Source organism: Colletotrichum gloeosporioides, assembly GCF_011800055.1.
Source record: "Colletotrichum gloeosporioides strain Lc1 chromosome Unknown consensus_57, whole genome shotgun sequence".
Classification (NCBI taxonomy): domain Eukaryota; kingdom Fungi; phylum Ascomycota; class Sordariomycetes; order Glomerellales; family Glomerellaceae; genus Colletotrichum; species Colletotrichum gloeosporioides.
The window spans coordinates 118604-138723 of record NW_025544702.1 but is presented as its reverse complement, the minus strand read 5'-3'; the positions used below and the strand labels follow the sequence as shown (position 1 = coordinate 138723).

The window sequence follows — 20120 nt, the reverse complement described above, 5'->3', positions numbered from 1 at the left end:
AGTTACAAACAGCTCGATATGCGAATCAATCTCTATGTTTCCACTTCAATGGCTGACTCGAGGTTGGTGATCAGGGGAAACTGCCACATCAATCGAGAAGGCGGACGTTGATTGCTGCTTTGGGAAGGACGAAAGGGCACTTTAATTGATCCATTGGTGATGTTTGGTAAGCTGAACTGGCGACGGTGCTCACTGAAATTGCTACCTGCCTCGTGTTGTACAACTACCCCGATCCCGAGTTCAGGCGACCTTAATCCTTCTTCAAGGGCAGAAGAACCTCCTCGACTCCATTCTTGGTGATAATCATCATCTGCAAATGATCACCGACCTCGATGTGTCTCTCCACAGCTCCGTCAAACGCATCCTTGACAAGTATCTCGGCCTCCTTCCGCTCCAAGGGAACGCGAGGACGCTCCTGGAGCTCGTGGCCCACACCGCTACCCGGGACGTACTGATTCTTGAAGTTGACCTGGTTGTCGAGGAAGGGGGTGATCAAGCTAGCGGCAGCACCGCCAGCACGGCTCTGCTCGCGCTCGTAACTGCCGACGGGGTCGTAAGAGAAGACGGCGCCAACACCATCCTCATCGAGGCCGCCGAGAATTGCGTAGACGTAGTACGGGAAGAAGCGCTTCTGGTAGAGAATGGTGGAAAGGCGCTTTGCGCAGGCGGTGACACTCATGGGCTTGCCGTGACGGTAACGGTAGATCTTGCAGATGGTGTCGAGGCGGTCCTTGAGAGCTTCGCCGTCGGCGGCGAAGCCAACGACGGAGAGCAGAATGGTAGCGTCGTCTTGTGATGAAGTCGTTCCGCCGATCTTGAAGACTTTGGGGGTGTATCTGGAGTTGATGCTGTAGCCTGAAGTGCTACGGGTGTCGCCGGCCATGATGGCGTAGTCGGCACCGGCGATGGCCAGGGTTGAGCCGCCATTGTCGGTGTACCTGTTTACAGAATTGATTAGCTCCCAGAAAGTCCAAACGTCTGTAAGGGATGAGTTTGCGAATGAGGGAGCTCCTTACGGGTTGAAACGGTGCTCTCTGAATTCACCGTTGGCGCTCTTCGGGGCATCGGAGAAGGAGTAGTTGGGCCCATTCATCAGGGGATTTTGGCTGAACATGGCAGCCATCGTTGCGGTATTATCGTGAGGAAGGAAAGAGAGAAAGAGGACTCGTTGCTGTTCGTGAAGGTATCTCGTTCGTCCAAGGCGTACGTGTCTGCCCGTCGGTTTGTTGGGAATGCGGGGAATGTCGTTGCTGTGATGGAGGTCAAGGGTCAAGGCTGCGACGATGATGATTGAGGTCGGTCCTAGTGGACTACGCACGCGTCAAGCTGGCAGCCTTGCCAGGTGGAGGGTGGGAGCGAGCTGGTAATGGCAGGGGTAGCTAGCTGTTTTTTGATGACTAAGGCAGGGCGGAATTGAGCTGGCCCAGCACTGACCTCTTGCCTGCGCCTACAACAGTAATTGGCGGCGCGGCGCCAGGGGAGGTAGGTGCAGGGATGAGTGGCTTTCAGATGAACGGGATATTAGGTATTTGGGGGAGGCACGTAAGGTGCAGCCATCGTCACCGCACAGCTGCAGCAAGGCAGGCAAAGGATCATACCTTCCTGGATACCGCTACCACAAAAAGCTTCATTAATTAACATATACTAATCATCACGTCCAGCCGGCGACGGCACATCCTCTTTTAAGGGTCTTGCACCCTTTACGGTCGCGAAAATGACCCGCGACATTCGGCTGCGAGCGCTCGAGAAGATCGCGTCTCTGTCCGCTGCCAGCTCCAAAACATCCTTCGATCGCTCCGATCTCGACAAACTGTGCAAGGCCACCCAGTCCTCCGGGAAGGGAGTCAATGGCTACTCGGCAAAACAGGCTTCCACGTCGCTGGGGAGACAGCCCATGGTACTAGGCCTTGGTTATTGTGCCGCTGTTCCTCAAGATTCGCAGCTAACACGTACCCCCTTATTCTGTAGACGATCCGCGAATTCGAGGTTTTGCTGTCGTTGTGCAAAGCCGCCCCTGTCATTCAAACAAGCCAGAGCGCCCAAAAACTCGTCCATCAGTTGACCCCATACGTTCTCGAGGCACACGTCCAGGTTTTCTCGCCGTCGCCCTTCTTCCGCAAGGTCGAGCCATCCCCGACCGAAGCACTCGCATTCCATGTCACGGCTGCGCTACTCTCTCTCGGTTCCCAGTACGACGACTTACATGAAGAGGTCTCAGACAACATATGGGCTTTCGTGAACGCCTGCGATCATGTTGCGGGCCGCGTTGTACCCCCAGGGGCAGACGACGAGGACCCGAATTTGGAGGACGCCATTAGAACAGCGACGATTGCCGTGTCGCTGTTGGGCTTCCTTGATGCAGCCTCGGCGCAGGCGGACTTTTGGAGAGCCGGTGGCAGATACTCTCTGATTACACGATTTAGGGACATCCTGCAGCAGCCATTCTTGACTGCTGTTGAGACGGCTTTCTCGACGATCCGAAACTCGCAATCTGCAGACCGACATGCCAAAGAGTGGAAACGTTACCTTCGTCACTATTCTGCGGCCGGTCGGCCCCTGGGAGCTGTACTCTTGCAGCGTAGCTACATGTGGCTTCTAGTTGCTGGCACGTCGCTCCTCATCACCGATGCATCTCTCTTGCGAGGCACTCATATCCTCGACCTGCTCATGTCAGGAGACGGTGCCTACAGGCCAGGCTCGCCTCGAAGCCCGGATGCCGACTACCGGTCTCTCGATATGTATACCGCCATTGCTATGGAACAAATGAACTACTTGGAGGCGACCGCTGACTATCTTCAACTCGGGTCGTCATGGCAGCAAAGACTTGCCTTTGCTGTGAAGTCAGCCACTCTCATTAGCTATCTCAACTGCGCGCTCATAAATGAGGAGGTAGCTGACGTCGACAACCTCATCGGATGGCTAGAAGAGACACTTGCCGACCCTCTTCAAATGGCGGACGAAGCCTTGGCGGCGACTGTTCTGAGATCTATCGCGTTGGTGTGCAAGGTCTCACCGACTTACGCTACAACCGCAAGCAGGCTTTTGCCTCGATTCATCGTCCAAAGCGCACCCCATGCCCGCACTGTTGCCGTTGCTTCTAAGAGTCTGGCTTACGTATTGAAAATGCTTTCCCATGATGCCGTCATTACAACTCTCTACACTCTCGGGAACGTGTTAAGTCCCGGTTCGGACAGATCCATGGCTAACGGCACCAACGGCGACTTGAGTATAGACGGTGCCAATGCCATTTACCCCAACAGGCAGTCAACTGGTAGCAGCATCTCTCTTGCAATCACCGGCGAGGAAGAAACAGCTATGGTCTATGGAAACGTCGTCCAAGCCATCTGTGGCATCGCTACAGCTTGTAACGATGAGAAGATCACTGCTTTGGCGCAAACGATGTTGTTGCAGAAGATCGACAAGGTGAACAGCAGCGTCGACGCCCAGATCATCAGCGGCGCCGCCGCCCTCGCGCTGCAAGGTGGGCAGCTTGAATTCCGATCGCTGTTGAAGGTGTTCTCCCGAATTTGCCACATTGGGGTCGTCGATCACAAGGACTTCCTACTGGTGGCTGTGATGAAGGCGAGGACGTACATATCGGCAAACTTGTACAAAGACTCACCTCTGTACGAAATTTACTGGGAGTACTTGCTAGAGAGCATCATCTCTATGGGCGATGTACACCAGTCCAACCATACCAAGGAGGCCGATGTGCAGCTAGCCGCTCGTGAGATAGCCGAGCTGTTGCATCCACTAGCCGTCCTCATGTCCACTAACGACCTTGCCTTCACCTCTGTCACCGACGATGATTCGCACTCCTTGGTCAGAGATGCGTGGTTCAACATTGTTGTCCACGGCTTTACAACACAGACCGACATGGGCAAGAGATATCTCAACGAACTCCGGGTCATGGCTGTACATTCGCCACCACTTGTCGCCGAACAACGAGGCGAGCAGATCGAGAGTGACATTGAGCTAAACACCGTCTTGCGTCGCGGGATGAGCAACGACAGGGAGACGATGCAGAAGAGACAACTCACCGAATTGATCCCTAGCAAGACCACAGAGATTAAGGGTTTGAGTTATCGCAAGGTGATCTTCCTACAGGCAGCCTATCTGGTTGAGAGCCTTCGAGCTGATGCCGGAGACTGCACAAAAGCTCTGTCATACTTCCTGGAACCCAGCATGCGTAAAGGAGAAGTTAGCAGTACCATGGAGGGCATTGCCGCCGCTGTGGTAGACAAGTATCTACGCAAGACTCTGGGCGGTGCCGATGCCACCTTTTCAGCCCAATACGCTGCCAGTCAGCTCGTTGCAATTTTCTGCGGCTGCTGCTACCGGATCGAGCGTGTTCAGCAAGCAGCGTTCAGTTGCGCTGACCGTATCATCAGCCAAGTACCATCGGCGTTGTGCCATAGATCCTCTCTCTTCGCTCTTCTGGAGCTCCTGTCATTGATGTGGTCAAGTTGCCTCGAGGCAGAAACAGATCTCTACGCCCCACGGTCAAAATTCTCGTCCAGCCTCGGGGATGTGTCTGTTGAGCTGTCCGACGACTACAGCTTCAGACGCCACACTTTGGACATTTTGAATCGCAAAGCAAAACAATGGGTGTCTAGCGTAATCGGCATTGCTCCTCTCGACATCAAGGGGCTTCTTCAGACATACTTATCGGAATTTGATGACGAAGGCGCTTATGGCCATATTTCCCTTGGTCGTTCGTTTGCGATCGAGCTCGGATCTCTCATGCCCTCGACGGATCAAAGACTGCAGTCTCTTGACCGCGTCGGAGATTGCAACATCAACACTGCCTCCGACTTCGTTGCTCAGTACACGACTCGCCAAGAGTATCGATACGGAGAGACGCTGCCGGATCGCGGTAACGAGCTCGTTAATTTCATGCAGCTGAACCGTAGGGCGTCTTTCTTGCAGTCATCGGTTTCTTCCGCCAGCGAAAGCGCCAACGCCGCGACTGCGCTGGCACATGTAGAGGCTCGAATCAAGAGCAAGAAGACCACAGCATTGAATGAGGTTCGCGACATCTTGCGCCGGGCTGCTGCCTTGCTCTGCCGCAGCGACCGTGATGAGTCCGCTGTCGCACACTACCTCGTCAGCATTCCATTTGCTATGTTTACAAAACAATCAATCAAGCTGGGCGTTTCTCTTTGGTTAGGGGTCATTAACGAGAACCCTCGCCTTGAGCCAAGACTTCTCACGGAGATCGCCCAGCAGTGGGAGGGCACCATTCATCAAGGGCTTGGCCTCTTCAACCCTTCAATGTCGTAAGTCGGCTTACTCATGACCATAACTGTTCACTCACCTTAGTATAGGCATCCCGATCCATTCTTCCTCAAGGAGGAGTTTGCCCCAAGTGATCTGGAGACTTTGGCGAAGCGTAAGCAGCAAGTGCACAACTTGCTCTCGCCACACATGCGCCTACTGCAATTTTTCGGAAGCCACTTCAACGCAACCCGACTGGGCAGTCCAGATGTTCAACGAATCTTCTTGCGTCTCCTCGACGTGACTCTAGATTCTATACGGACGTCTACACCTCATCCGATGGCGCGAGAACTCAGATTTCAGCTTGTGTTATTCGGACTCAAGGTGCTGCATGTCTGTACCACAATTGGCGCCATCGCGCAGTGGAGGCTGAAGGAGAAGTGTCTATCGGCTGCCCTCAGCTGGTTCAGGTTCGCGCCGAGGTGGTCCTTTGGCAGCAACATACTTCAGCTCAAGACGGAACTCCGCCTCTTGACTGATATCGTGGCCGCTTTAAAGAGCGTTGCTTTCATCGGCTCTCACGCTGTGGACAGCATCAAGTCGCTCCAGGCAAAAGAACAATTGCTCGTGCTGCTCCTGGAGAGCGAGCTGACTCGATTGGCGGTGTGGGTGCATCCTCTGGGTGAGACTGGAAAGGCACAGGCGTCAACTACGAAGGCTGCAATCGAGGTGCGTACACAGCTGTGTATCAACGTTTTCATACTGACAGTTTCAGACCTCCCTCACCCCCCTAATCAAGGTCGCATGGGCTGAAGACCCCGCCATTGCCATTGAACTCGTTACCCGATTCCCCTACCCCCGCATTCAGCGCGAAGTGAGATGGCTCTTGATCAACTTCCCCCAGAAGGCCATCTCGGAGCCTGAAGGCTTGCCCATCCTCCTCGGCGGTTCTTTGCCAAGCGATGTCAACTTCCAACTAAAAGTATGCCTCTTTCCACGCTCCATCACATGGTCTACTGCTAACCATCACAGTATCTGCTGTTCTGGTCGCCGGTGAACCCAATCACAGCCGCCACCTACTTTCTTCCTGCCTATCGGAACCACCCGTTCTTGATCCAGTATGCAATGAGGGCTTTGGAGAGCCACTCCAGCGATGTCACCTTCTTCTACGTGCCACAAATCGTCCAGACCTTACGGTACGACGCTTTGGGCTACGTGGAACGGTACATCCTCGAGACCGCCCAATTCTCGCAGTTATTCGCGCATCAGATCATTTGGAACATGAAGGCCAACGCGTACAAGGATGACGACGCCACAATCGTAGGTTACACATAACACATGGAGCAAATCTAGCGCTGACCACTTCATAGCCCGATGCAATCAAACCCACTCTCGACAAAGTCATGGAGAAGATGGTCTCAAGCTTCTCTGACGTTGATCGGACCTTCTACGAACGCGAGTTCTCCTTCTTTGACGAAGTCACTGGCATTTCGGGTAAGTTGAAGCCTTACGTCGGAAAACCAAAGCCGGAGAAAGCACAGAAGATCGAGGAAGAGCTGCGCAAAATCAAGGTCGAGGTCGGCGTGTACCTCCCCAGTAACCCCGATGGCGTTGTCATCGGAATTGATCGTAAGTCAGGGAAGCCTCTTCAGAGTCACGCTAAGGCGCCGTACATGGCTACTTTCCGCATCAAGAAAGCCAAGGGTGGTCTCGAAGAAGTCAACGACATGCTCGAAGAGGCGAACAAGAAGGACCAGCAGCCCCAAGAAAACACGATTGAGGTGTGGCAGTCTGCCATCTTCAAGGTCGGCGATGACTGCAGACAGGATGTTCTCGCCCTGCAGATGATCGCTGCTTTCCGAGGCATCTTTCACAACGTTGGCCTGGATGTGTATGTCAACCCATACCGTGTCACGGCGACGGCCCCAGGTTGTGGTGTCATTGATGTGTTGCCTAACTCTGTTTCTCGAGATATGCTTGGGCGAGAGGCTGTCAACGGCTTGTACGACTACTTCATCTCCAAGTACGGCAACGAAGACTCGCTCCGCTTCCAGCAGGCCCGCAGCAACTTTGTGAAGAGTATGGCGGCCTATTCCATCATCTCCTTCCTACTGCAGTTCAAGGACAGGCACAACGGAAACATCATGATCGACGACGCGGGCCATATCCTGCACATCGATTTCGGCTTCTGCTTTGACATCGCTCCGGGTGGTATCAAGTTCGAGCGCGCGCCGTTCAAACTGACGCAGGAGATGCTGGCGGTCATGGGCGGCAGCCCTCATCACCAATCCTTCAAGTGGTTCGAGGAGCTCTGCGTCAAGGCCTTCCTCGCATCTCGTCAGCACTGCGAGAAGCTCAGTCAGATTGTGCTTCTGATGATGGACTCTGGTCTGCCGTGCTTCAAGCCTGAGAGTGTGCAGCACTTCAAGGAGCGTTTCGTTCTAGAGCGCAGCGAGCGCGAGGCGGCTGACTTTGTGAAGGACTTGATTCGGAGAAGCGCCAACAGCTATTCGACTGGCGTGTACGATCAATTCCAGCTCTTGACCAACGGCATTCCATACTAAGTTCTGGGGATGAGCGGACGGGAGGGAGAAGGCGGTGGGACATGGAGGCCTCGACATGAGGGCGTTGTTGACCGTCCAAAGCCAACTGGTAACTAGCAAGCATCTCACCGCTGTTTTCTTGTTGGTTGGTGTTCAAGCATTTGATGCTGATACACACTCCTCACACATGCCCGGGTGTTTTGTCTTCTATGAATTCCTTCAATCCTACACTACTATTGTACATGTGCCCCACAAACACGCACGCTGATAAATAACGACACCCTGCTTTTTTTGCCCGATGAGATGCCGGCTCGTCTGTGAAGGGGTTTTCGCTTGCGCCTCGTCTTTTTTTGTTATTTCCCCTCTCGCTCTTTGCTCCTAGATCATGCACCTGAAACTTGTTGTATGCCGGGAAAGGATAGGATGGGTCTCCAAACCATTACACGCCGGCCGGACCCTTGCCGACCGACCACACCTTGGCCAGTGTAAGGCCATGCATAATGCTAAAACAAAACATGAAAAGGAGATACCTTTAAACCAAACCTCCGAGTTCAAATCGACGAAACTTCGTCGCCAGAGAATATCCATGATCCACCCAAGATGCTGCCTTTTTCTTCTTTTCCGTCCCGTCCCTCCTTTTCTGTGTCTTGTTCTGTGTTGACCCACGTCTCCCGGGCCGCTACCTCCATCTCCCCGCTTAGCTCCCGTTCCCGGGATGATCTGCAATGGATATGTAGTCGGCGTACACCACACCAGATCTAACATGAATTATTGCGTGATATGTGTGTCGACGTTGTACGTGGCATAGTCGACGTGCACAAAGGCCCGGTCAACAATGGGAACCGACTCCAGGAAGTAGGTTAAAACCTCACTGAGATCGTGGCTGTCCTTGAGCGGCATGTTGGCCGAGAGGACAATGTCAACTTCGACGAAGAGCTTGTCGCCTGCATGGTAGGCGCGCAAGTTTTGGATCTGCCTGATGGACGTTGCGAAGCGCATGGTAAGGTAGAGCACTATTGTCTTAGGTCAGCCCTGGCCACCGACAGAACGACCATGAAGTCTGAAAATCAGCAGCACTGCTGCCGCCCACATGCCCGAGATCCAGCTGCAGCAGTGGGTGGCTGCAAAGGAAACGCGCAAAGGCGGGAATGAACAACAAACAAACGGGAAACGTAGGGGTTTGGCATGGGTGTGGTATAGCAGGGTCCAATTATAGCAACTGTGGGGAGACGAAACGACAGGGGTGGCAGGGAACAGAGAGCAAAGAGAAATGATGTACGCACAGAGGTTTCTTTCATCTGAAGTGGCCGAGAAGCCCGTCAGGTTGCGAACGTGGTGCATTGAAGTTTGGCTCCAATTGAAAATCACAACAGCGGAAAGCAAAAGACCGCCGAGAGCATCCAGCCACCATATCTTGGCATAGAAGCCGACGATGGGGAAAAGGATGGAGCCAGTGTTGAAAATGACATCGGTCATGGCATCGTCCGCTCTGCGTATATTGTTAGCAACCCCATTTCAAAGATGTGCCGATCAGGAGTCGGCAACGTAAACAACGTTGCGACAAAGGAGGGGGCGGCAACACAACTTACAGGGCTCGAACGCTGGAGTTCTTGATCACACGGCACCAGAGCCAGCACAGGCCCTTGATGACGACGGTTCCGACCATGATGGCGATGGCCGGAATGCCTCTGTGTATTCCCGGATGTTTAGCGGTCGCACGACGGCGGAACGGAGCTGGGGAAGCGTAGCAGTGGATGCGACTTACAATTGGATGATTTCGTGTTCAGGCGACATGAGGCGTTGGATGGCTTCAAGAGCGACCTGGCAGAACGATGTGACCATGACGATGGAGAAGACCAGAACGCCAAGAGGCTCGAGACTGGAACGAGTCAGCACACGTCTCGCGGGATGTAACGCGGAGGCGAACGAAGGTGACAACAACGAAGGGTTAAGTATGGTATAGAAAAGAATATTGAGGCTCACCGTCGTCTACCAACAGGGTACGAGTGCTGGTCATTTTGGCTGGCAGCAATGAGTCTAGTCGTGGTCCACACGATGGCGGTGCTGAGGAAATCGAGAACGGCGTCGACCAAGCTGGCGAGAACGGAGACGGAGGGGACGGAGAAGACGACAATGATCTTTCCCAACAGCAAGATACCGTTGGCAATGAAATTGACCCAAATGGCGAGGGTGACGATGGGGTCACTGCTGTCGACATCGGCATCCTCGAGCCAGGGAATTTCGGGCTTGGGGGCGTCTGCGTCTTCGGCTAAACCTTCCTCCTCGTCGTGGCCGTTGAGCGTTAGTAGTGGGGTGGACTCGGTGGGCCGAAAAATGTCCTTTGGCGTGCGTTTTACCTTTTGCTGAATGCTGTTTGCCGAACTGCTGTGCTCCGTGCTGCTGTTTTGGACTGAAGCAGTGCTGCCATAGCCGGGACCACCGCGCGACGGAGGAGAGGTAGGAGTTGGCGACTCTTCGGTGATGGTTTGGGGTATGTCAACTGGGCGAAATGCTGAGGCGTCCAGAGCTTGGTGGTACTCGTTGAGCAGATCGTGGGGTACTGAGGAATCCAGAAGCTGGTCGATGTAGAGGTACATGCGAATGAGGTCATTGTTTCTCTCGTAATATTCGCGTCTTTGGGCATTTGCCGGAGGCGTCAGTCAGCATTCGACTCGATACGGACGGTTTTGTGTCTCTACGAATTGGTGGTGTTTGGACGTGGGCAAGTTGCATTGGCGGCGGACATGAGCATCGCGAGGTGAGGTACGGTAGGTAGGCATCCATGGCACACACTCACATAGGCTTTGACATGGCCTGAAGCTCGGCCTCGGTCTTCCAGTAGCGTTCCCATTGATAGCGCGGGTTGCTGTTTCCGATAAGGCGCATACTCCTCATCTGAGGGCCAAAGATGATCTCGCTCAGTCGGCGCTCCTCGGCCGCGGAGCGGCGGTGGTCGTCGTCCGAGTCCCTGTGGAGGAAGCTCAGCAGCGACTGGCCCTCGTGGTCGTCCTCATCGTGGCCCAGCTGATGGTAGGCCGGGCTCTTGAGAGATTCGCGCAGGGTGGCCGAGGAGCGGTTCCTGATGAGAGTAACCAAGGCGCCGCTGCCTCTTGTGGTCAAGGGATAGGGATCGTGGTCGGGGTTGAGGACGGAAGGACGCTTGAAGGAACCCACTCGAGGGCTGCCGGAGCCATGAGGTTGCTGCTGGGGCGAGCTCATGTTGGCGGCGACAGCAATTGAGCAAGTGGGAGCCAACAGGTGCGTCGTGGTGTGGCAGTGGCAGTGACGGTAAGTAAGTAGTATGACGACGGATTGGAGGCAGAGGCGACTGGAGCGAAATTGGGGTGGATAAGAGGAGGGAAAAAAGAGAAGGAAGAAGAGAGAGGGAGAGAGAAAAGAGAAATTCTAGCCGGGCGCTAGATGAGGGAGAGGCGAGGCTAATAGATGAGATTGATAACCTCGTGGGGAGACGCGCCGCGATGATGAAGATGGGCCCGGAGGGTCTGAGGAGGAGCAGAGACGAGAGCCAAGACTTTCTTTCAGGTCCAACATGCATGCATGGTGAGGTACGGTAAGGTATTGTATGGTATGGTAAGGTATGGTATGGTACCTAAGATCCCTTCCTTCGTTACCTCACTCTGTACGCCGTGCGCCGAGCAAAGGACGGGACTCAGAGCTCGCCTCGTCTGGAGCTTCCCAACCTTCCCGGGGGGCTGTGATTCGACGGCAAGGGACGCTTGGGGAGCTCAACGCCACGGGCTCTAGCAGACCCGACTAATGTTGTATCGAAGGGGTGGGCTGCTGGCGTTTTAAGCTGTCGCTGCGCCATGGGTAGCTCTCTCTGCCCATCTACCTACCTAGGTTTCCACCCGTGCTGCCTAGGTCTGTTTTTTTTTTTTTTTTTCCCTTTCTCTCTGTCTCTTAACCTAGCTGTCCGCCCAACATGAATGCCCAGAGAGAGCGCCTACCGCATTGTCTTTCGCGGTAATATCTGCTCAACATGTACCACACACTCAAGGTTTGCCCGCGCACCCACACACCATTCCCACTCAAGCAAATTAGTTTCCAGATCCAGCAGCTAGAGCAAATGGGAAGTCCACCGTCCGGGACCCTCACCTCGCGCCAAGTTGCCATTTCAGCCGGTGTCGGCTCTCCGCAATGTCCACCGGAGAGCCTGTGTGTAGGGCCCCTCCTCGAAAACATTAGAAATCTCGCCTCCCTCCCCCCGTCTCTCGCTGCTGAACAGTTGCAGAAGCCAGACAGACTGCGTTGGACCTTTGGGCTGCCGGGTTTCGTGACTTCATCGCATAACCTGCTTGACGCCCCGGCTGCGGTTGTAAGGCGAGCCTTGAGAACAGTCCCTCCATCTCTGCTCGTCTGCCTGAATGAGGAAGCCGACCTGACTAAGTAGTCCGAATTTTGAATGCACAGATCTGAAGAAACGGAAGCTCTACTCGACGCCAAGATTGGATCAAACGACAACTGTTTGCTTTTGCTCCTCTTTTTCTCTCCCCTTTACCCCTTCGTGACACTCTTGTGCGAGGCGCAGCTCGTCGGCATCGCGTAGAGTGAATTGATGTGCAAATCCAAGAGTCTCGAATGACTGGAGTTGTTTCTTCCGGGTCAACATAGCCAGCCAATATTTCATGGAGCAAATGCAACCTTGCAACTTCTCACCCGCGACTTTGTCAACCTACCTACCTAGCCAAAGAAAACCCTTCATCGTGCCGAAGCCCCATCTCGGCTTGGATACTCTATTCTGTCTATTCTGCCCCTGCCATTGGCTCTAGTCGGCTCCTACAGATGTCGACGTCGGTTTTCTTTTTTTTTTCTGTGGTCCCCCTGCTTGCAAACCTGCAGAATACGGCAGAGCCGCAAGTCCATTTCGACAACTCCTTTCAGCAACTTTTGGCGAAGTTGTCATTTGCTAATGCCCCTCAACCGGCTCCGACTCCCTCGCAGACAAAACCGACTAGTCTTTCTCATCCGACCCGCGCAGTGATTCGCCTCGGCATTGGTTGCTGCTTCCCTCTCATGCGAGATGGGGTTCCGAGCCGATCGAGCTTGAACTACATCATCGGCAACACGGGCGTGAATAGCGGCTAATGTTGCTTTTGATTGTCTCGTTTCTGTGGCCGTGTGAGATAGTCACTGCGGTCGTCCAAAATTGTATGTTTTGGCAACTTGTCATGTTTGGAGCCCCTGCTGTCCTCGTCATTCTTCATGACATTATCATCGTCCTCATTACATCCATCGCCATTGCCCGCTATATTCACAAATGCATGGATGCATTCAACCATCCACCTGCAGGCCTTCGGCAATCGATGTTGCTTCCCTCCATCTACAGCGATGCGTCGCAAACAGTAGAAAGCCGGGTATTGATCTCATCTTCTACGGCGATCGCGATTGTCCCTTGGCTTGAGAAATGCTTTCATTGCCGCATGTCAGTTCTCATAGATTGAAGCAGACAGGCTGCGATGTTTATCTGCTAAATTTCACGTTGTCTGTGCTTCCACGTTGGTCTCCTCCCCTACCCTTCATACGATATGTTCCTGTGCCATTGGGTCTTCGCCTGATTGAATGGACCCGGCCGATGTCAACTCTCTCTTCCTTTCAAGCTGACCCTGTGCCTAAATTACTAACCCAAAGACCAGTCGAGGACTTGACTAGCTGGTAGGTCAGAAAGAGGCAACGCAATCATGATGTGCGACCATGGGAGTAGCCTTGCCCATCGCCGGCGTATGGACCTTGCGGTGACCAGAAATACACCCATCTCATATCTGAACCAACCAGCAAGAAAGACAGAGGTAAACGAAAGGCACTTCCACAATACTGCTAATGCGCCTCGTGCGCACTGGCCTACCTGCTCGTGTTTCAGTCTTGATGGGATGTTTGTTCGCAACGCCCTTCTCGGCTCTCCCCTCCCTACAGCGCGTATAGCTGACTTTACTGCTCTTGCTGCTGCTTCTTGGCCAAAACTTCTTGTGAGACTTGAGCTGTGGCCTTGACGATGATGGCATGCTCAACGTCGTGCATCCTGTTGCTAGTGAGTCGAATGGAATGGTTGAAGACGTTGTTGTGGGAGTACACTACCTCTTCTCGAGGTCTTCCAATTTGTCGGTTGGGAGGACTTCAACCTCTTGAACCAGGATAGGCTCACCACGATCAACCTGGGCGATCACATAGTGAATCCTGCGAAATCTTGGTCAACAGCTGGGGTCTCTTTGGGGCACCATTCGGAGTTCTTACATGGCACCCGTTCGGTTGTTCTCCAATTTACCGGCCTTGAAATCTTCGTATGCCCTGCCAATACTGAGAGAAAGTCAGATTATTTGCAACGTGCAATTGAAAGGTGCCAAGTGACGTACGCGTTGGCGCCATCGTAGCGGCCTTTGGGAAGACGTTAGCAAGCACCCGACCGCAGCTACACCAGTCCGTCAAGATGACAACAACGGGAAGTAACGTACCGGGCAGCGCGGGGTCTGTCGCCATGGTCAGCAAAAGTTAAATACCTCATGTCAGGAGGTAACATACGAAGGTTTATCACCGGAATGCCAGCCGCGGCGAGCGGGTCCAGAAATGGCTCACTGAAGACGCTGGAGGACTAATCAGCATCTCTCCGCGACAATACAGCCTCCTCAGAGATGAGTATTCACGTACTGCATCCAGCCCGCGAGAACGACAAGATCGGGCTTGTCCTCGAGGACTTTCTGAGCCAACTCGGCATCGTAGCGAGCGCGGCCCGCTTTCAGCTTGGCCTCGTCCTTCTCGCCCTTCGTCACGAAACCTTGAGAGACTAGGTTGAAGTAATCGTGAGGGATGCCAACGTCCTTTGCCCTTTGCACTGAGAAAGCCTTTGCACGATTGACAATGACTTTGATGATCTTGCTGTTGGAAATCTGGCCATTCTGAACAGCATCGATAATGGCCTGCAAATTTGTTCCGCTTCCCGAACACAGGATGGAAATGCGGCAAGTCTGGGCGTCATTCGTAGCCATGGTGAAGTAGACGAGGCTGAGGAGAGGGTGGTTTGTGGAGGGGCACCAATAACAACTGATGGCCAATACGAGTTTGTGAGATGCGGAGGACGACGGCAGTCGATTTTGAGCCTTTGATTAAGAATGTAGGATAAAGCCAGGCCTTCGTGACTGTCTCTCCGACTTCTTGGGTCTTGGGCCTAGGGTTACTCGGTGGCTCCGCAGCGTTGTGTTCCGTCGTACTGGGAGATACTTCTGGTTTGGATTGCTCAACGTGAGGAAGGGGGGGGAAAAAAATCGGCGGTCCTGAGGGGTAGCGGGGGGGGGGGGGGGGCNGGGGGGGGGCCGCGATTGGCTCGTCCGCCAGCGAAGTTGGAGCGGCCGGGCTGGGGCCGCTGCCCGGGCCGTAGACGGGCCTCCGACCGAGAAAATCTCGAACTGTCTTTAGCAGCTGCTCATTGGGCAGCCTTGATCGGTACTGCGTAGTAGATGCGCCTCCGTCCAGGCCCAAATCAATCAAATCAGTGGACACAACAGGTTCAACAGACGGCCTGGAATGGGCGAGGCGAAGGTTGCATCAGGCCCCAGAGCACAACAGATGAAGTTGTGAAATCTATGCGGATGTTCCGATTCATTGGATGGTATACGTTCACAGAGACACGGCTGACTTTGTGAGTATGTCCTTGCTTTGTCGCGGAGATGCGAAGACTGAGGGCCGCCCGTATTCGCGGGCAAACGATCAACTGAACTGCCACGGGAAATACCGGTGTCAAGTGAGCCGGACGATTCGGAGCCTTCTGCCCATGTATGCCCATGGAACCCAGTCATTTGACGGACAGGCAACAGCGGAGGATATACTCCCAAGGCGGTATTCATTCGTCCCGGACCAGTCTACCAGGCCGCAACAGCATTGACAGAGAGACAAGGGGAATGAGGAACGGCTTTGTGAACGGGGTCGCCCCGTAGGGCCTGAGGCCCATTTTACTAATGGATGCATTGCGCGAAAGTGTTCAAAAGGTCAGAAAACCCAAGCTCTATTCTTTAGTGCATCACACTTCCTCAAGGCCAGCATGATCCATTCCTGTGCCGTACCAAGACCTTCCGGGCCCCGGACTGTTCCGCGGGAATCAATGATCCCACTCGGGCCGTGTGGCATTCATTCGTGATATGCTGACACGAGCTGCGGTCTTGCGACTCTCTGTACGTGACCCAAGTATCTGTAAGGGGCTTAAGCAAAAGTTTGGTGCGCGGTTGCAAACGCTTGCCACATTGCAAATGCTGCAGGCCTTGAGTGCAAAAGTCAGAGGCAACATTCGCATAATCGACAATACCTGACCGTACGAATACACCAGCAAGCTTTGCTATCCGTAGATGAGCCTGTCAACAATTTTGCGTCGGCCCCCATTCCTTCTAGCAGGGGTCCGCAGCGCTATCCAAGCAACTTCCTACTCGATTCGTACCACACTTGCACACCTCGAGCTCTAGGCTCAGGCACAAGACGATAGCTCAGAGCATCGCCAGGGGTTCCGGTCCATTCATGAGCCATCCGCGCACCATCCGCGCACCATCGTCAGATCTGTGATCTCCGACCCCTGCCAGCAGAAGCGCACGAGAGCGCCAAAGACGGACGCGAGAGGTCCGGCACCATCGACAGGCTCGGGTGCAATGGGGATTGTTGTCCAAACGCTGGGGCGGTAGACCAGTCGATGCGACCAGCCAAACCCAAAGTAGGTAGGCAGCGCGGTTTAGCTGGAGGGTACCCAGGGTATGTATCTATCCATCGCATGGGGCTTCACGCCTGTCTGATATTGACAAGGATGCCATAACAATTGCATCCAAGTTGCGGTGTTTGGTTGCATGTTTTCCTTGGACACGGTCCCAGAGAAATGCCATGGTCGGGTCGAAGGGTGACGGATGGGGAGGATGAGACTAGACTGCAGCTGGGGTTCGCAACGCAACGCGACGCGTGAACAGAACAGACGAGACGCTCAGAAACCCTAAGGTAGCCAGTAGCATCGTACGGGTGGATGCATTGCAGAGTCACGTTGGTGCAGACTGCAGTCACCTATCCGTAGGTACCTACCACGACCTCAATTTGTTTACCTAGGTACCTTACTTGGACCACTTTTCTGTGGAAAAGACCGCGACTCCCGTCCGAATCACCGAGACCTAAGGTACCTGGGCTGAGTTGGAGGAGGTCGCCAGTTTGTCGAGGCGCCGGGCTTGGCTTCCTGCCAGGCTCTGGAGCGGCGTCAATCATCTGGCTTCTTGCAGGTTTTTTTTCTGGGTTGGGGGATATCCGTTGAGATGGTCTAAATATGCGATACGAGGCAGTGTATGTGGAAAATAGAAATCGGGACTGGGTTGGCGGCAAAGACCTGACGGACTTCCCTGGAAGTGGGTGGAGAGTTGTGTGTGTTCTTCCGTTGCAGGTACAGTGTCTTTTAGCGCGCGATGAAGCTGGAGGTCCAGGCTGCTTGGCCACCCGACCTGCTTGCTCAGCGATGGAAGGCAGTGCGGTCCAGTCGCCGCGTCGTTCCTTCCCACATGCTTGCCGTGCCCGCAAGGCGGGTTACATAAGGCAGGGAACGCATTACAGCCATCGTATCGCACCGCGCCGGTCACATCATGTCGCTGATCAACAGCCACTTTCCGGGTCAAGTTCGCACAAAAACATGGAACCCGCAGCACGCACCATGATTCATCCACCTGCTAACATATGGAGGTCCAATCCGTCATTGTCTCTGTTGCTTTTGCATACAAGAACACCGCGCCTTCATGATACCTTACTTAGGCACAGCCAGGCGGGCGTTGCAGCTGTGAGCTTCTGGTCCACTCCACGCATGGAACGAACAGGTGCCACTATTCAAGCTCCAGGATTGTCGTCGGCGAGTCCTTCTGGGGCTACGAGACAGGTAGCGCCGCGCTAGAGCCCCTTGGAGCCATCGTTCTGTGCGCTCTCTTGATTCGCGTGTCGCATTTGACCGGAATAGCTGGCTTTTCTGAGGTGGGCAGGGGGGTTGCAAAGTTGGTCGTTGGTTGTATTGGATACTTCCTCAAGTCTCTCTCTGTGAGGCTCTTCGTCGAAACGAACCGTCGCCGAAAACTACTGACTGGTTCATGGCCTCTGCTGCTTCCAGATCGAGATCACCAGGGCTACAGCCGGGAAGAACAGATTGCACGAGACGGAAGAAGCAACCAAGCCCGCTCCGTTTGTGCCTCCTCCTTCTCTCGCCGTGCTTCTCGGGCTGGGCATCTTCGGTCGACGCAGCCTAAAAGCCAAAGGCTGCATTTGTACCTGTATGATACCTAGAAAATTGCCCACGGAGCGGAGACAGGGAATTTACCTTCCCTTCCATGCAGGCCCGCTCGGCCCTAGCTGAACTCCCGCCGTTCAATCGACATTCGGTCTTGCGCCAACGACATGCCCTAGACCCCAAGTTTCTGCGAGCGCTGAGAACGGCCGAGCTGAGGTCTAATCGCGTCTAAACATTTCACCATTCGGTCACGCCCACAGCAGACAGACATCAGCAACAGCAACAGTAACAAGCCTCAAAGAGTGGCGGTGATCCAAGGTTGCAGGCTGGCCTGGCGTTGACACGCAACCAGCCATTCATTTCCCGGCACATGGCTTCGTTCGCAGCCACAGGCACCATGGGCAAGGCGTACAGTCCAACGAAGCAAAAGAAAAGAAACTATGAGACATGGCACACTGTTCAACGGACGCGGTTGTCACTGGCCGCCGNAAGAAAAGAAACTATGAGACATGGCACACTGTTCAACGGACGCGGTTGTCACTGGCCGCCGTTGGATTTGGCTAGTTTGTATGAGTCTTCAGCGTCAATCCGTACCTACAATTTTGGATCTTGACGGAGTACGGATAAGTAGGTATTCATTGAAGAAGGCGGCGGCGGCGGCTCCGAGGTCCAATTTCACAACGCCCGGCCTTGCGACCGACGTTGCCGCCGGTACGAGGTCGTCATGGGTCCAGGCCTCCTTCCCTATTGACATTGACCGACCAGGATGCTCGCAGTCCGCTGGGATTTGCCCTTCCATCCAAAGTCCAATTTACCCGATTACTTGACAACACAAGTTAGTCGTAAAGCTTGCTGATGTTTTCAGAACGTCTCCGGCTGCAGGGTTCAGTCGATGTCGACAGGTTTCGCAGCAGGGCCAGAGAACGGAGGCGGGAAAGCTTGCAGGACGGGAGGCTGAGCAGGGTGACCTGGTGCAGCAAGCAGCACCTCATGGAACGAGATGACGGGGCTGCATGCTAAAGCACGAATACCGCACGGCGCTGGTGGCGGGAACCTTGAGGGCGGACGACGCCGTGCAACATACCTTAAGGTATCTTACGCAGTAAGAAGCAGTCCAGTCCTGACTTATTGGTACCGGTGGTGGTGACATGGCAAAGGGGAAATGAGTGATTGTTCCAGCGGCACACGACGAGACTAGGCCGAATGAGTCTTCCCTTCAGAGGGTTCATTGCCCGAAATGTCACCCAGCCCACGAATTTTCCGAGCTAGAGGGAGAGACAATGGCGAAAACCTCCGGAACTTTGGACGACGCTGTGCCGACGGGAGTCGGAGGACGAGAGCTTGGAGAGGTAACCCAGGGCAAAGAAGCAAGCAAGTAAGTAAAGAAGCCGTGCGGTCTTCCACGCTCTGTCTCTGTCTGTTGCTCATCTACGGATAGTCTGCGCTCATGATCAGAGTTCAGCATAGCTGCTGCAAACCACCGACCGCATCGCCCGGCCTACGGTATGGTTGAGCTGGCTGGTTGATTGTCTCCGGGCCATCCCATACCATACCTAGGTGCCTTGCCATGCATCCATCCATGCCATGCCGTCAACCTTCAAGCATCCCTCCCCTTGTCCACCATTCTCCACCCACACCCCCCTGACCCCCTGACCCTGAGCCCCTGGACCCAAAGATTTTTTAGCATTGCGTACCAAGGAAGGACAGACCCTTGAAAAAAAAAAAAAGAGAAAAAAAGAAGAGGGGACAGAGCCAGGCAGCGGCACACCTNAGACACTTGAAAAAAAAAAAAAGAGAAAAAAAGAAGAGGGGACAGAGCCAGGCAGCGGCACCCCTAGGCGCATGAGAATGCATGCTGTCGGCGGGCCGGCCACGAAGTACGCATGGTGGATGGTTCTGGTCTTTGGAGAACTTGGACGTCGACAGAAGGCCCTGCCCTGCCCTGTTGGCCTGGCACGCCTTCGCCAGAGCAACAACAACTGAAGTATTGATTGCTCGATCTCTCCGCCCTCACATGGAAGTGTGTTGACAGAGCATTCACTCGTACCTATCGTATCTATGTGAGCAGAAGAAGATCAGATCAGATTGACTTGGCCAGGCTGAAGCCTCAAGCCTCAAGCCAAAAG

At 54.2% G+C, this 20120-nt stretch overlaps 4 protein-coding genes across 4 annotated transcripts; 1 reads left to right on the top strand and 3 right to left on the bottom strand.

The window, feature by feature from the left end:
- Window positions 1-250: 250 nt before the first annotated feature.
- Window positions 251-1123, bottom strand: GCG54_00009680 (Proteasome subunit beta type-6; the record flags this gene model as incomplete). Its single annotated transcript, XM_045409620.1, has 2 exons — window positions 251-938; window positions 1017-1123. 2 exons carry the CDS (start codon window positions 1121-1123, stop codon window positions 251-253), a joined length of 795 nt encoding a protein of 264 aa, XP_045262144.1.
- Window positions 1124-1663: 540 nt separating this feature from the next.
- On the top strand, window positions 1664-7781 carry GCG54_00009679 (Phosphatidylinositol 4-kinase STT4; the record flags this gene model as incomplete). The annotated part of the gene is made up of 6 exons (XM_045409619.1): window positions 1664-1897; window positions 1969-5279; window positions 5328-5946; window positions 5993-6199; window positions 6250-6537; window positions 6588-7781. Coding segments are annotated over 6 exons (5853 nt in total), but the record flags the coding sequence as incomplete, so codon positions are not given.
- A 747-nt stretch (window positions 7782-8528) lies between these two features.
- GCG54_00009678 (Metal tolerance protein 11) lies at window positions 8529-10979 on the bottom strand (the record flags this gene model as incomplete). Its single annotated transcript, XM_045409618.1, has 6 exons — window positions 8529-8773; window positions 9044-9249; window positions 9350-9448; window positions 9526-9639; window positions 9744-10394; window positions 10558-10979. 6 exons carry the CDS (start codon window positions 10977-10979, stop codon window positions 8529-8531), a joined length of 1737 nt encoding a protein of 578 aa, XP_045262142.1.
- Window positions 10980-13706: 2727 nt separating this feature from the next.
- Window positions 13707-14758, bottom strand: GCG54_00009677 (Phosphoribosylglycinamide formyltransferase; the record flags this gene model as incomplete). Its single annotated transcript, XM_045409617.1, has 7 exons — window positions 13707-13797; window positions 13854-13952; window positions 14010-14072; window positions 14129-14150; window positions 14228-14242; window positions 14295-14356; window positions 14421-14758. The coding sequence occupies 7 exons, from the start codon at window positions 14756-14758 to the stop codon at window positions 13707-13709; spliced, it is 690 nt and encodes a 229-aa protein (XP_045262141.1).
- Between the last annotated feature and the right edge of the window lie 5362 nt (window positions 14759-20120).